This window comes from Rhagoletis zephyria, unplaced genomic scaffold, assembly GCF_001687245.7.
Source record: "Rhagoletis zephyria isolate East Lansing unplaced genomic scaffold, Rhagoletis_zephyria_1.1 Rzeph_scaffold_00080, whole genome shotgun sequence".
Lineage (NCBI taxonomy): Eukaryota > Metazoa > Arthropoda > Insecta > Diptera > Tephritidae > Rhagoletis > Rhagoletis zephyria.
In genome coordinates this window covers 370,660-384,892 of record NW_016157164.1, presented here as the reverse complement: position 1 = coordinate 384,892, position 14,233 = coordinate 370,660, and the positions used below count along the sequence as shown (strand labels likewise).

Genomic DNA, 14,233 nt, shown 5'->3' with positions numbered 1-14,233 from the left:
TTAGATTAACGAAGTTATAGTGAATTATTTACGTATCAATCACCGCATTGTATGATTCAGAATTATTGCTGGAACACTCTACTGATCTAGTTTTTTTTATTGCCAAATACTGGTATGTTTTTTTAAAAGCTTGGAAAAAAATAATAGCGACAATTTTTAACGGAAAGGTAGGAAAATAGTCCAATTGAGTAAATTTTGCATGCTATGCTCTCTAGCGGAGGGTTTCAAGAAAAATGAACATCAAAATTTTATTTATCTTAAAAAAAATTTTAACCAAATATAAAAACAGGAACAGGTTACGAATTATTAACTAAAATTAAAAATAAGGAGGCTCGAAATCTATTTTAGAGCTATGCTTCCATGGACTTTTTTGTTCAGAATTGACAGGAAAATACTTCTGTCGCCGAAACAAAGTCGCTTATATTTTCTAAGAACAAATTGACCCGCCCCAATGTACATACTTAAGTAAATAGTAGGATGAACTCAAGTTTTGTGGAAATAGTTGTTTGTCGGTGGAGCGCCACCGCAAAGTGGTAAAAGCCTCCATTAGGGTACTCTGCCCCAAAACGGTGCAAGCCGAAAGTAAGAATGTAGGAATGAGAGATGACGTGAAAAACCATAGTAGGGGTATCGCATTAGCTCTCACCTATTGCGGCACTTTTGTTGTCCGCCGTATGATGTCAATGGCAAGTCTATGGTGTTGTTTGTGAGCGCCGTGGTGGCGAATGCTAAAAGCTCAGTTAGTCAACGACGTAGCGTAAACGTAGGTTGACGTACGTAGCAGCATATAAAATTTACTGTTGATAGAGAGAGAGAAGCAACGGCAACGTCACCGCCATGCGGTGGTGAGTTTTGGTTAACACGCAATTCCCATAAGCTAGATCGTGTCTGCGTCAACCTACGTCTACGCTACGTCGTTGACTTTTTGCGCTTTAAAGCGCCCAATTCGCTTCTAGAATGGTCGTTCCGGCACCAATTGATCGGGCACCAACAATGACGGCACTGACACTCCAACGGTTTGCTTACCGGTGCGTACGTTGCGGCCTGGCTCGCAACTGCGTGCCGGGGCAGATATTAGCGAGCATCGAGTCAGGCAACACCCGTATTGTGAGCGCAGTATATTTTATTACTTTGATAATTGGCAGCGGAGTTCTTGTTAGAGCGATTTTTTAAGTGCCAGGCAAGGCACTATTGCAGCAGCAAGATTGTTGGAGAGCGGCGTCAGTCGAGGCGTGTTATAGTCAGCACCGGATTTGGGAACCATATTCCCAAGGAGCACCCCCTCGTTCGGAGCGCCCACCGACCGCCAATAAGTACAATTTTTGTGTGTCTGTGGTCAAACGTTGTTGTTGTCGGTAGGCTTCCCCTTATTGTGTCTCCTTATCCCATCCTTTTTAGCATCCTACACCCTGAGCTCAGTCGCTTCGACGGGTTAAAGTTAGTGCAGCCGGGGGGCACGGGCGGTGGGGCGAGTGGGTTCGCAACCATTTGGTTGAACCTCACCTCGGGTGCGCCCCAAAACAAGGTTTTGTTTTATTTTCGACTTGTGTGTTTAATATTGTTTTTTTTTTGCTTTGTGTATTTCGACCCACTCTAGTATTACATACATATTAGTATATCTACTGTACATAGTAACGGGTGATTTTTTTGAGGTTAGGATTTTCATGCATTAGTATTTGACAGATCACGTGGGATTTCAGACATGGTGTCAAAGAGAAAGATGCTCAGTATGCTTTGACATTTCATCATGAATAGACTTACTAACGAGCAACGCTTGCAAATCATTGAATTTTATTACCAAAATCAGTGTTCGGTTCGNATCAAGCTCTTAAAAAATCACCCGTTAGAATGCAGTGTTATTGTCCAATTTGAAGTTAATTTGCCTTAGGTACTTGGTATATTGCCCTCAAGCAACTCCGCCGTCTCCACTGAGCCAGCCGGTTGCTTAGTTTTTTTTGTCATCTCCTTTTTGTGCGGTCGTTTATTTATTTGGTTTGGCCCGTTGTATTGTCGTTGTTGTTTAGTTGGTACACTAGGTAGATGATTTTATATTAGGGGATGTCCATATATTACGTGGGGGGAGGCCGGGTATAGAATTTTCTTACTATTTCTTATATGGGGGGAGGGGGCGTCCCGTAGATTCTTACGTAGTATTATTTTTCTTGTATTCTTATTCAAAATTGTTCTTTATTAAAATACGAAAATTCACCCAATTAAAGTACTAAATTGCATTGAAATGAAAAATATACATTGAATACGGAGGATATTACAATTTTTTAAGACTTTTGCTTTAATTTTTCTAAAAAAAACGTTACTCTTCGGTGTCTATGTCTATGTAATGAAGTTTTTAAGACTGACTAGGCATACATCCTATATTTATTTGATGGAAATATATAGTATTTTGTAATGTTTAATGAAAAAAACATGTCTAGGGGATTTTTAATTTTACGTAAGATCTGCGGCGGGGGGAGGGGGATCAACTAAATCTTATAATTTATTACGTGATGGGAGGGGGGGAGGGGGGCGGGGCTTAAAACAGGCGAAAACTTCCTTACGTAATATATGGGCAGCCCCTTAGTGCACAAAATATTTGCTGACAATATCTTTGGTACAAAAGGGATGATCTTTCGATTTTTTTTTCAATATGTTAGCAACAAATATGCGATCGCGAACGTATGAATAGAAGAAACTGTGGAATGAAACAGAATATTCAAAAGCGATTAATTTTATATAGAAGTGGAACAAAGGTACTTCCTCCTATCTAATTTCGCGTTGAAATATCTCTATTAATTTTTTATTTATAAGCTTAAGTACCGGTCGCGAACGTACGATTTTTCCTTAATGTTACCTTTCATGAACATGAAATAGTAATTATAAATTTGGTCCAGTGTTTGGAAGTACCAGAAGAAGAACATATAAACCCACATAAATGTTTGCCAAAATGATCAGAACGTCGAGCTGAGTCGATTTAGCCAAGTCCATCTGTCTGTTTGAACGCAATTTAGACCCTCAGTTTTCGAGATACCCGACAGAAATTTGGTAAGCGAGTGTATTTTTATAATGTATTAATCATTTGTCGAAATCGTCAAACTCGTTCCACTATAACTTATAGCTCCCATACAACTGATTGTTCATTTTAGTTCTCGGTCCTGGTTTATGGGCGTAGCCAGGTAGGGGCAGGGGGGTGCTCGAGCCCCCCCTAACTTTCAAATTTTTCTTATATATATCTATATAAAATAGTACCCTGAAATGCCAGCTTAATAGGGTCGAGCCCCCCTCTAAATTTCATTCTGGCTACGCCGATGTCCTGGTTGACTATTTTTTCGAAATGCTCATGTTGTCTTTAGTTGTGTCACACTTTAAGTGATTTTAAGTACTAAAAAAATTATACCTTTTAAGTATTTTGTTAAAAATGCTAAGATATTTCTGAGCTTGCGATCTCTAGGGCCGGGACCCTCTCGCTTCGGGGGCCCTTGGCATTTTGCCAGCCATGCCACCCATAGTTGCGCCTCTGTCTGTCGAAATAAGAAAAATCCCAATGACTAAATGTTATTAACCAAAAATACAAAAAAAAATCTATTTCTTTACCAAAGGTTGACTTTAAATCGACTTTTTTTTTAATTGTGCAATTTTGTGCAAATTACTACTATTGGCCCTTGATATACAGAAGATTGATTAAAGGTTCCTGAATAGATCCGGTTGATACACTCAGACACGCAATTTATATCCTTATATGAAAAACGTAAAATCCCATTTCTTTTTCAAATTTAAAGGACCGCAATTGACATGCAAGGATGACGTTTGAAATTGCAAAATCATGTTTTTACTTAAGTTTACAATATGTAAAATGAAAAGTATACCCAAGACTTTACCTCGTTAAAAAATGAGACAAATACGACCACTTATTGATACGGGCCGGAAAATTGGCGATTATCGTTCGTCAAAACAGGCATGTTTGTACAAGCTCAGCATTCTTCCAGCTTACAATTGGGGACCGATTTTTTATTATATCAGACATCCATACGCACAAATATTGTATCTTAACTTTTCTTACCAACTTAGATTTCACCGGCACACAAAAGAAAAAAAAAAGTTGTTTGTAAATCGTAAAAATAGCTAAAATGGGATAAATGGTAATAAAAAAAAATTTATGGATCTAAACCAAGCATAATTCTTATGTATTTTGATCCGTTAAATACAAATCTGAAGTGTATTTAGACCATAAACCGTTCTGAATCTTAAAAAATTGTAAAAAAACCTTGAAAAATTTTAAAAATAGCAAAATCGATAGCGATTCAACCAATCGTGCTCATATACCCGCCTTTGTGTGTGTAACGTATACGTCCCGTAGCACCAGACACAGTCAGCTAATACGTTTACTCGCACGCCAAAACTTTATTTAAGTCATATAATTTAAAAGTAATTAAATATTGGCGTGAAATATTTTTACACAATATTCCTTACGCACATATTTATGTATATGTATATAACTTTATTCATATATATAACAATTCTAGAATGAATTTCATTTGTACCAATAAAAATGGTAAAAGTGGAACTTTACCCTGACGGAAACAAGTAATTTTTTTTAAATCAACTATTTGAAAGACTACTTTAAAACAAATGCAAAGAGTAAATGTTTCGATTTTTGATACTATTTTTACTCAAAAAAACAATTTGTGTCTTGGAAGTATGAAAAACCATCTGTGAATTCAAAAGAAACACACTGACTTTAAAGTTGTGTAAACCAAATTCATTTTAAAGTAGTTGAATTTAAATGCAGGATAGGACAGTCGACTTGCTGCTTGCACACGATTCAAACTGAACATTTGAAAGCACATTTACATGTCTGGCTGTAGCTGAGCGTGCAAAGATGTTTGCCACAATTGCTAAAATGTCCATGCTTAAATCTCATTTAATTTTTAATTTCGGTTTTTCTTAGTTATGAAAAAGCATCTGTGAAGTGCAGAACGAAAGCGTATTCAAACGAAACATACTGACTGTGAAGTTGGTTAAGCCAAATTCATTTTAAAGTAGTTGAAAATACATGCAGGAAAGGGCAATTGACTGCTTCCTAGGACATCGCCATGTTAAATAAATAAGTTCTTTGCAGGTAAAGTAGTGAGAACTTAAATTAGTTATCATTGAAAATAAAGTATTTTATAAATTACTTTCAAACTAATTCAATTTTCTGCAGGGTAGTTTCTCAAATCATAGTCTTCTTTTATTCAATGTAACTTTTTTCATTTGGTGGCACACTTTATATGTATAATAATACATTCGTTCGTTTTTGCAAGAACATTTGGCAAGAACATGATGTATGTATATTAGACTGCATCACTCCCCATACAAAAAAAATCGGTACTGTTTTTCCATTGGAATTATAAAATCTATTATATTTTAAGACGTTCACCAAAATATTTCGGAAAAATATTAAGATTTAAGCGAGCTGGGACGATTTGAGAATACCTCCAAAAATGGAGTTTTTTATGAATAAAAATAGTTTATTTAAGATGTTTTTTGAAAAAATTCCCTCAAATGACAAAACGGTTTAAGCTTAAAAAATTTACATAAAAATATTAAAAAAAAAATTTGAACGGAGTTGTAATAATAATATTTTTGATGGTGGTGATGAAAGAGAAAGGAAAAGAACATCATTCAAAGTTGAATTAAGATGTGTTGGTATTTAAAAAAAAAAAAAATNCATATACCCGCCTTTGTGTGTGTAACGTATACGTCCCGTAGCACCAGACACAGTCAGCTAATACGTTTACTCGCACGCCAAAACTTTATTTAAGTCATATAATTTAAAAGTAATTAAATATTGGCGTGAAATATTTTTACACAATATTCCTTACGCACATATTTATGTATATGTATATAACTTTATTCATATATATAACAATTCTAGAATGAATTTCATTTGTACCAATAAAAATGGTAAAAGTGGAACTTTACCCTGACGGAAACAAGTAATTTTTTTTAAATCAACTATTTGAAAGACTACTTTAAAACAAATGCAAAGAGTAAATGTTTCGATTTTTGATACTATTTTTACTCAAAAAAACAATTTGTGTCTTGGAAGTATGAAAAACCATCTGTGAATTCAAAAGAAACACACTGACTTTAAAGTTGTGTAAACCAAATTCATTTTAAAGTAGTTGAATTTAAATGCAGGATAGGACAGTCGACTTGCTGCTTGCACACGATTCAAACTGAACATTTGAAAGCACATTTACATGTCTGGCTGTAGCTGAGCGTGCAAAGATGTTTGCCACAATTGCTAAAATGTCCATGCTTAAATCTCATTTAATTTTTAATTTCGGTTTTTCTTAGTTATGAAAAAGCATCTGTGAAGTGCAGAACGAAAGCGTATTCAAACGAAACATACTGACTGTGAAGTTGGTTAAGCCAAATTCATTTTAAAGTAGTTGAAAATACATGCAGGAAAGGGCAATTGACTGCTTCCTAGGACATCGCCATGTTAAATAAATAAGTTCTTTGCAGGTAAAGTAGTGAGAACTTAAATTAGTTATCATTGAAAATAAAGTATTTTATAAATTACTTTCAAACTAATTCAATTTTCTGCAGGGTAGTTTCTCAAATCATAGTCTTCTTTTATTCAATGTAACTTTTTTCATTTGGTGGCACACTTTATATGTATAATAATACATTCGTTCGTTTTTGCAAGAACATTTGGCAAGAACATGATGTATGTATATTAGACTGCATCACTCCCCATACAAAAAAAATCGGTACTGTTTTTCCATTGGAATTATAAAATCTATTATATTTTAAGACGTTCACCAAAATATTTCGGAAAAATATTAAGATTTAAGCGAGCTGGGACGATTTGAGAATACCTCCAAAAATGGAGTTTTTTATGAATAAAAATAGTTTATTTAAGATGTTTTTTGAAAAAATTCCCTCAAATGACAAAACGGTTTAAGCTTAAAAAATTTACATAAAAATATTAAAAAAAAAATTTGAACGGAGTTGTAATAATAATATTTTTGATGGTGGTGATGAAAGAGAAAGGAAAAGAACATCATTCAAAGTTGAATTAAGATGTGTTGGTATTTAAAAAAAAAAAAAATTGGGACACGAATGACTTTTTGCACATAAATAATAGTGGGAAAATACTTTTCTACCGAGATCCCATAAGTCTAAATCAGAATACTTATTTTGACAGGGCCAAATTCCTTGCAATTTTGTGTGCTGGGTATGAGCTAGTAGTTGTTGTCTCTTAAGCAAAACTCTAGTATCATCTGGAAATAATTTTTTGCAATGTTGGTGTAGTTTTCCAATGTTTTCCATTTTTTTTCATAATAATTTGTATGGCGAACTGCGTCGGGATATTCGTAAATAATGAAATTACATCAAAAGATACTAGAATTTCACCTGCTTCTACTGTGAAATCTTGGAGATTTTCTTTTAATTGATACGAGTTTTTTATATTGTATGTATCTGATGTGATATTTCTTAGAATATTATATATATATATATTCTATATATATTTCCCATAAATTTTGAAAGTTTGTAACAGGGAATATTTGTGGATGACGATATTGGTCGGAGAGGTGTGTTGGGCTTGTGGATGACCCAGAGTCTACGGCCTCCCCCGTAGAGTCTGGGTCATTTGCCGCTGCACATGTCAACCGTAGCTTTTCCTTTAGGTTAATTTTCTTCTGTTTGTATAAATTATTTATGATCGCATTGTTTCTTCTCATTAACTTCTGGGTGGGATCATTTCTTATGGCTCTGTATGTGGTTTAATCATTCAGCAATTCCATCATTTTGCAATCATAATCAGTCTTGTACATCATTACTGTTTTGTTACCTTTATCTGCCTAGTTTTGGCCCAGTTATTTAAGGTTTTCATAAATCAATTTTTGAAAAAAGTAGAAAAAACAGCATCAAAAATCTCATTATTACGATTCCGTTGAAAAGATTTTTAAATATTTTTTTGAGCCTAATCTGTTTTGTCATCTGAGGGGACTTTTTTCAAAAAAGTTCTTTAAGAAACTACTTGAACTTTTTGAACTTGCCTCGCACATTTCTAGAAGATTCTTAGATTGAAAACGGATTGCGGAGCAAATGCTGTTAACAAAGGGATATTTTGCCGAAATTCGCAATAAAATCTGCGTTTTGCTAATTTTTGTCCTCCAATTGTTGCGCCCAATTCTAGGAGTTTTTCGCCCTAAAGAAAAATTCTGCCATACAATAAAATTTACATTTTTGCCAAAAAACGTTTTTTAACACCTTGCTAAATATGTATATCTCAGTCTGTTTTCGAAAACAAATTTTAAAAAATATTCTACTCTCACAAGATAAAACTCGTCATAAAAAATTTTTTTAATATACATAGTTCTTGGAAGCCCTTTATTTTTTTGGAACGTGTTTTTTATACACAATTAAACAAAGATCACGATGGTTTAAATTTAAATCCTTAATTTACTGGTCTTCACTATGCAAATCATCTTCAAAAAGTTCAACTATTTACATCCAAGATAGCTAGAAAACGACGTTAAGATGGATGGGTCGATTACGGATAACAACGCAACCACGGTTCGGTTGCCAGCTGGCAACGCAACTGAAAGGAAAATTTGTATTACGAATGGCAACTATCGTCAGTTGCTGTAGAGTTATCGATAATCGAAATTTGACAGTTCGGCAACCAGCAAGTGGTTGTAATCAAGCAGTGCTAGTAAAATGAAATTATTAAAATATAGAGTTGTAAAGAAAAATCTGCAATAATGCTAGGTTCAGTAAAATTATTTCTTTTTATCAGGAAGAGAAGACCACGACCGCGCCTCAATCAATCGACAGAGCTCCCGGCTGCACTGTAAGCCAAAGTTAATGCTTTAAAGCTTTTTCTTTTATTATATTTCAAAAATTGTTATGAAAGTTGCTAAACATGCCGTATTTACCTAAAAGAAATTTTATTTTCAATTAAATTGGTACCTCACCTAATGCAAATGCATAAAAATTGTCGAAGTTAAGCAATTCAAGCAAAAATACGGTATTGCGTGTTTATGTGTGTTATGTATCCGACGTTCAGATTTTTTTAGCAGGGTGGTTAAGGAGCTCATCAATATTTACTTAAAATTGATATATATACCTATAATGGCTCTTAAGCAAAAATTTATTTTTCATACAATTTTTGGAAAAGGGGCGTGCCACCGCCCACTTATATGATATATGCGTATTTCAAAACTACTTAACCGATTTGACACTTTGTGCGCCTCCTTAAGCACCGTCTTGAAAATTTTTGAAGTCGCACAAAAACCGCGCTCTGCACCCACATAACGGTAATTTCAAAAGGTTCAAGGCTAGATATATTTTAGGTGGAGTAGGTTTTGTCCGATTACAAAAATATTCAAGACGGCGCTTAAGGATGCTAAGAACAAAGTGTATATCACATTTGGTCGCGATCGGTGTAGTAGTTTTTGAAATACAAATATATCATATAAGTGGGAGGTGCCACGCCCATATTCCTAAAATTGTATGAAAAATAAATTTTTTGCTTAAGAGCCATTGTCTATATCAATTCTGAGTAAATATTGATGAGCTCCTTGGCCACCCTGCTAAAAAAATCTGAACGTGCGGTACATAACACAATAATAGATTGGCGCTTAGATTGGCCGAGCTTCTCCTCCGATTTGTGGCGTGCGCCTTGATGTTGACACACAAAGCGGAGGGACCTACAGTTGCACGCCGTCTCCGAACGGCGATTGTATTTTGATGAGAAGCTATTTTTCATGGCAGAAATACACTCGGAGGTTTGCCATTGCCTGCCGAGGGACGACCGCTGTTAAGAAAAAACCTTTTTTTCTATATTTTTGCGATGTTGCTTTGACCAGGGTTTGAACCCAGGCGTTGCGGAGTGGAAGCGCGCACTGCTTACCACTACACCACAGCGGCCGACACGTGCGGTACATACACACATTTAAATTCTATACCGTATTTTTGTTTAAAATGCTTAACTTTGACAATTTTTATGCAATTGCATTAGGTGGGGTACCAATTAATTCCAAAATAAATGTTCTTTTAGGTACTACATGTTTAGCAACGTTCATAGAAATTTTTTTAATAAGCGATGGTCAAAGTTGTAAAAATCAAGAAAAATAGGGGCTTATTAAAATTTAACCGATGAAAACTTCTAACGTTAAATATAATAATATATTGTTGTACACAACTTTAAAGGTCTATAAATCCTCTTTTCAAAACATGTTCGGATTTTAAAATCGGATGAAAAATAGTCAAGCTGTTTATAGACAAGTACATCAAGTACGAACATAACGGTTGTTTTGAAATAAAAAATGGAGGTTCAGGTATTATACGGAACTTATTTTCATGTTGCACTCGACCATATCTACAACCTACACTAAGTTTTGTTTAGGGTCTATTTCATGAGTGTTTTTTGTGGCACCGCCTAATCGACCCAGAGGTCTCTGCGATGAGTATAGCCCGAGATATAACGATTTGAAAAAGTACATGATTGGCCAGAACCACGAAAAAATTCTAACTTTGACAGATCATATCTCTGAAGAAAAAAATCCTCGAATACGTGTTAGATAATTTCATGTATAGAAACCAGAAATTTGAAGCGAATCGGAGACATGACATCATTTTTTTACGAAATCAGTCCGACTTAAAAAAGAATGCCTCATATGTAAAATTTATATTACATTTTTTTTATACTCCCAGTAAAATAAAAAGTAGTTCTTCAGTTTTGGGATGCGTTCAAGATGGCTGATTTAGAGTGAGAAGTTGGCAATGTAGAACACCATCCATAATTGCATAATTCTTTATAAGAGGTTGGGGGAATACATATGTAAATTGTTTATAAAGGAGAAATTTAAAAGTAAGGAGCAATATCATACATATGTATGTATACAGAATTTAATGCAAACGAACCCGCCGTGTCCATGGCCGGTGTCTTGAATTAAGCTCGTCACTGACGATCCACTGTTAGGCGGCGTAGATTCATGTAAAGGTCTTATCAATATGGTGCTCGTCTGCAATAACGGAATATATAGAACTCGCTAACAAATATGCAGGTGGGAAGTTAAAGCTTAAGTTACTTGTGATGGTGGCGAATCAGGTGAAGAATCCCGGTTCTCGAATATGTTGACATCAGCTTCAATATTGCGTTGTAGACCGAAATTGGTGATTTCACTTATTTGGGAATAGTTGGTTGTTTGTCGGAACTGTTCTTGATATAAAATATCCTCAGCCATTTGACTTTCCATCGATTGGTCGTTAGTTGTAGCACACTCAAGGTTCAGAACCTCTTGGTCCGGCTGAGTGGAAGTAGTCGATGGCGGTGTGGGTGGCGTAGGCCGCGGCGAAGTTCCCTTGCATTGCATCTCTCTGCGACAATGTTCAGCGCGAGCAATTTCCGCCGCCAACCAAGATGGTAATTCTGGTAGCAGCCATGTCAACGCCGAGCGCAAGGCCAACATAATATGCTGTAAAATTAGGAACCAAAATAATAAATATAAATAAATAATCATCACTGAAAATGAGTTATACCTCCAGTGTGACAATTAAGATTATTGTTTGGGCGGTTGTGAGACCTGGCCACAGACGTGATATTTGACCCGATAATCCAATCAACGCACAATTCACTATAACAGCCGCCAGCGAGAGAATGCTAAATGCATTTTGCCATGTTCCAATGTTGGCCACTCGCTGCCCGAAGGGTCGCTGATGCACATGAGCCAACTTGAAAGCGTCTGAACGTATCTCCATTAAGTTATTAATGAGAGCACATATGCCAGCAAGTGGAAACGCGGCTGAAAAAAGTACCACGTAACCCATCTGCACAAGCATCTCCAAGTGATCAGAAAATGTTCCATCATACTGTAAAAAAAAGTTTAATAAATAGCCTAGCAAGATACTTACATATCGTTAACATAGTATGAAAACGATATGGAGTCCCCACATAATTCGATTAAATGCATATACAGTATATTTTGCTTAGCTGCACATTCTTCTTTGCACGAAAAACTTGCGCACTTAACCGAAAAAGGCACTTAAGCGAATTTTCTTTACTACTTCAATGAGGAAGGTATCCAAATACCTATGAAACCAAATAATAACTTACCACGTAGAAATTACTGCAAGAGAAATTTTTACCGAATAGTATCTAATTATCTATATAACTACATAAATTTATAGCCATTTTCGCTGTTCTGCGAGATGAACAAAATAAATAAAAAGTTGTAAAATTAGGTAATTGTAGGGCCAGTGAAGGTAAACGTAATACTTTCTTTGATAATTGATACTAGTCGCACAATTTTTAAGGCAGGTATCGCCAATGTGCAGGTATGCTAAATGCATCTATCGGAGCAGTTTCCTTATAAATGTTAAAAATAATGCCTCTGATGCGCATTTTGGGGTAGGTATCTTAAATGTGCACTTAAGCATAGAGGCAGCAAAGCAAAATATACTGTATATAACACTATGCGAAAAAATCAAACTTGCTGACTCGGTATTGAGTAAGACCAAATGCAAGTGATAGTTTTAGATGTCAGTAATACTACGTAGATGGCTTTTTTCGAGTTCAGCTCAAATAGGGAAGATATCCTTAATTTACTCCTTGCACACAATTTATTGTTTAATTAGGTTAAATTCTAGAAAATTATTCTTAGAAAATACCCATATAAGGGTTTTATGATACGAGGAATTCATTTATGAAGTTCTTTTATTATTAGTTTTGCGCCTGATGGCGCTGAAGTAAAATTTTATTGAATTTCCTTGTGAATTTTTCAAATAAATATTCAAATTAGAAGTCTTTATTAAATTCAGTCGTGATGTGATTTCAAACATCGCAATTACTATTTCTAACAGAAATTAAATTATTTATTGTATTTTGTTTCATTCTTTTGTCTACTTTTCCTTCGAACTTTCCATTGTTTCTTTTTATTTTGATTTTCAAAATCATCGTCATCATTGTCATGTGAAGAATTTACAACGTTATTGCTTGCATTTACGTCATCAGCTGTAGCCATTTTCCACCAACAATATCCGACAATAATGTTGATATTTTCTTTCACAAACCAAATTTGTTTAAATTAAAACACCAAATAAAGTGATAAACTGCTGTTATCGAAAACACGCGATTTTCATACTAAAACCTTTAGAATTCTCAAATAGCAAATTTACACTCTCAAGGGAAAATAATAAAATAATTATGAAGATGATTTTGATAATCGAAATAAAAAGCAAAGAAATAGGAAAGTTTGAAAAAATAGTAGACGAAAGAATAAAACACAATATAATAAATTAATTAATTTCTGTTTAAAATATTCATTGTGGTGTTAAAAATTGGTATTTGTAATACAAATAATGAAAATTTCTAATTTTAGTATTTATTTAAAAACACTCAATGAAATTCAATAAAATTGGCATACAGCGCCATATACACAGCAGCGCTAATAAAAAACAAACTTCAAAAATGAACTCCTAGTATCAAAAAACCCTTATATGAGAATTTTCTAAGAGTATTTTCCAAGAACTTAACCTAATTTAACAATAACTTGTGTGAAAGGATTCAATTAATGATATCTTCCATATTTGAGCAAAACTCGAAATAAATAAAATTAAAAACATACATACATACGTGTGCAGTGACACCCGGTAGAAGTGAAAAGTACGTAAAATTAAACAACGAGAGAAAGAGACTAATGCGTTTGTTTTTTATAATATTGATACGAAGTTGATAAGTTCTTATAATTTTTCGTTTTCAATTTTAAAATTTTTCATTTTATTGTTAAGATTCATGCTCAACTTTCTACAAAAGAGACAGTGGTGTATGGTAACTAAAATATGAAATAAATGCTTTTGTTGAGATGTGATCAATATATCTTTGAAAAAGAGTATTAATGATTGTTTTTGATCGTGTTGTCGATTCCGTGCGACTGCTGGACATTTTAAAAAGCTGAATCCAACGCATATTTCACATTAAAATCCCAACTTAAATCATAGGAATTTTATTGTAGACGTGAGCGCGTAAACTTTGGCAATTGAAGGTAAACAATGGCAATCCTTTTCTTGCATTATAAAATCATATAATACTTTTGAAACTGTTTCAGTTTGATTCAGATGTAGCCTTTGAAATTCAGCTTGCAACTCAATTGTGGATACTGTTGCTCTTCGACTATGATAGAATTTTCTATAATTTTTATTTTTTGAAACGAGATGTAGCCCTTGAATCGATGTTACT

General features: G+C 34.4%; 1 protein-coding gene across 1 annotated transcript in view; it reads right to left on the bottom strand.

Moving 5' to 3' along the window:
• wwk (anoctamin 8 white walker) overlaps positions 1-14,233 on the bottom strand; it is a 499,833-nt gene that overhangs the window by 155,672 nt on the left and 329,928 nt on the right. Inside the window, exons 9-11 of the mRNA XM_017629247.1 lie at positions 11,539-11,868; positions 11,088-11,474; positions 10,921-11,021 (exon numbers count right to left, since the gene is read on the bottom strand). Coding sequence (XP_017484736.1) covers positions 10,921-11,021; positions 11,088-11,474; positions 11,539-11,868 — 818 coding nt within the window. The remainder of the gene's footprint in view (positions 1-10,920; positions 11,022-11,087; positions 11,475-11,538; positions 11,869-14,233) is intronic.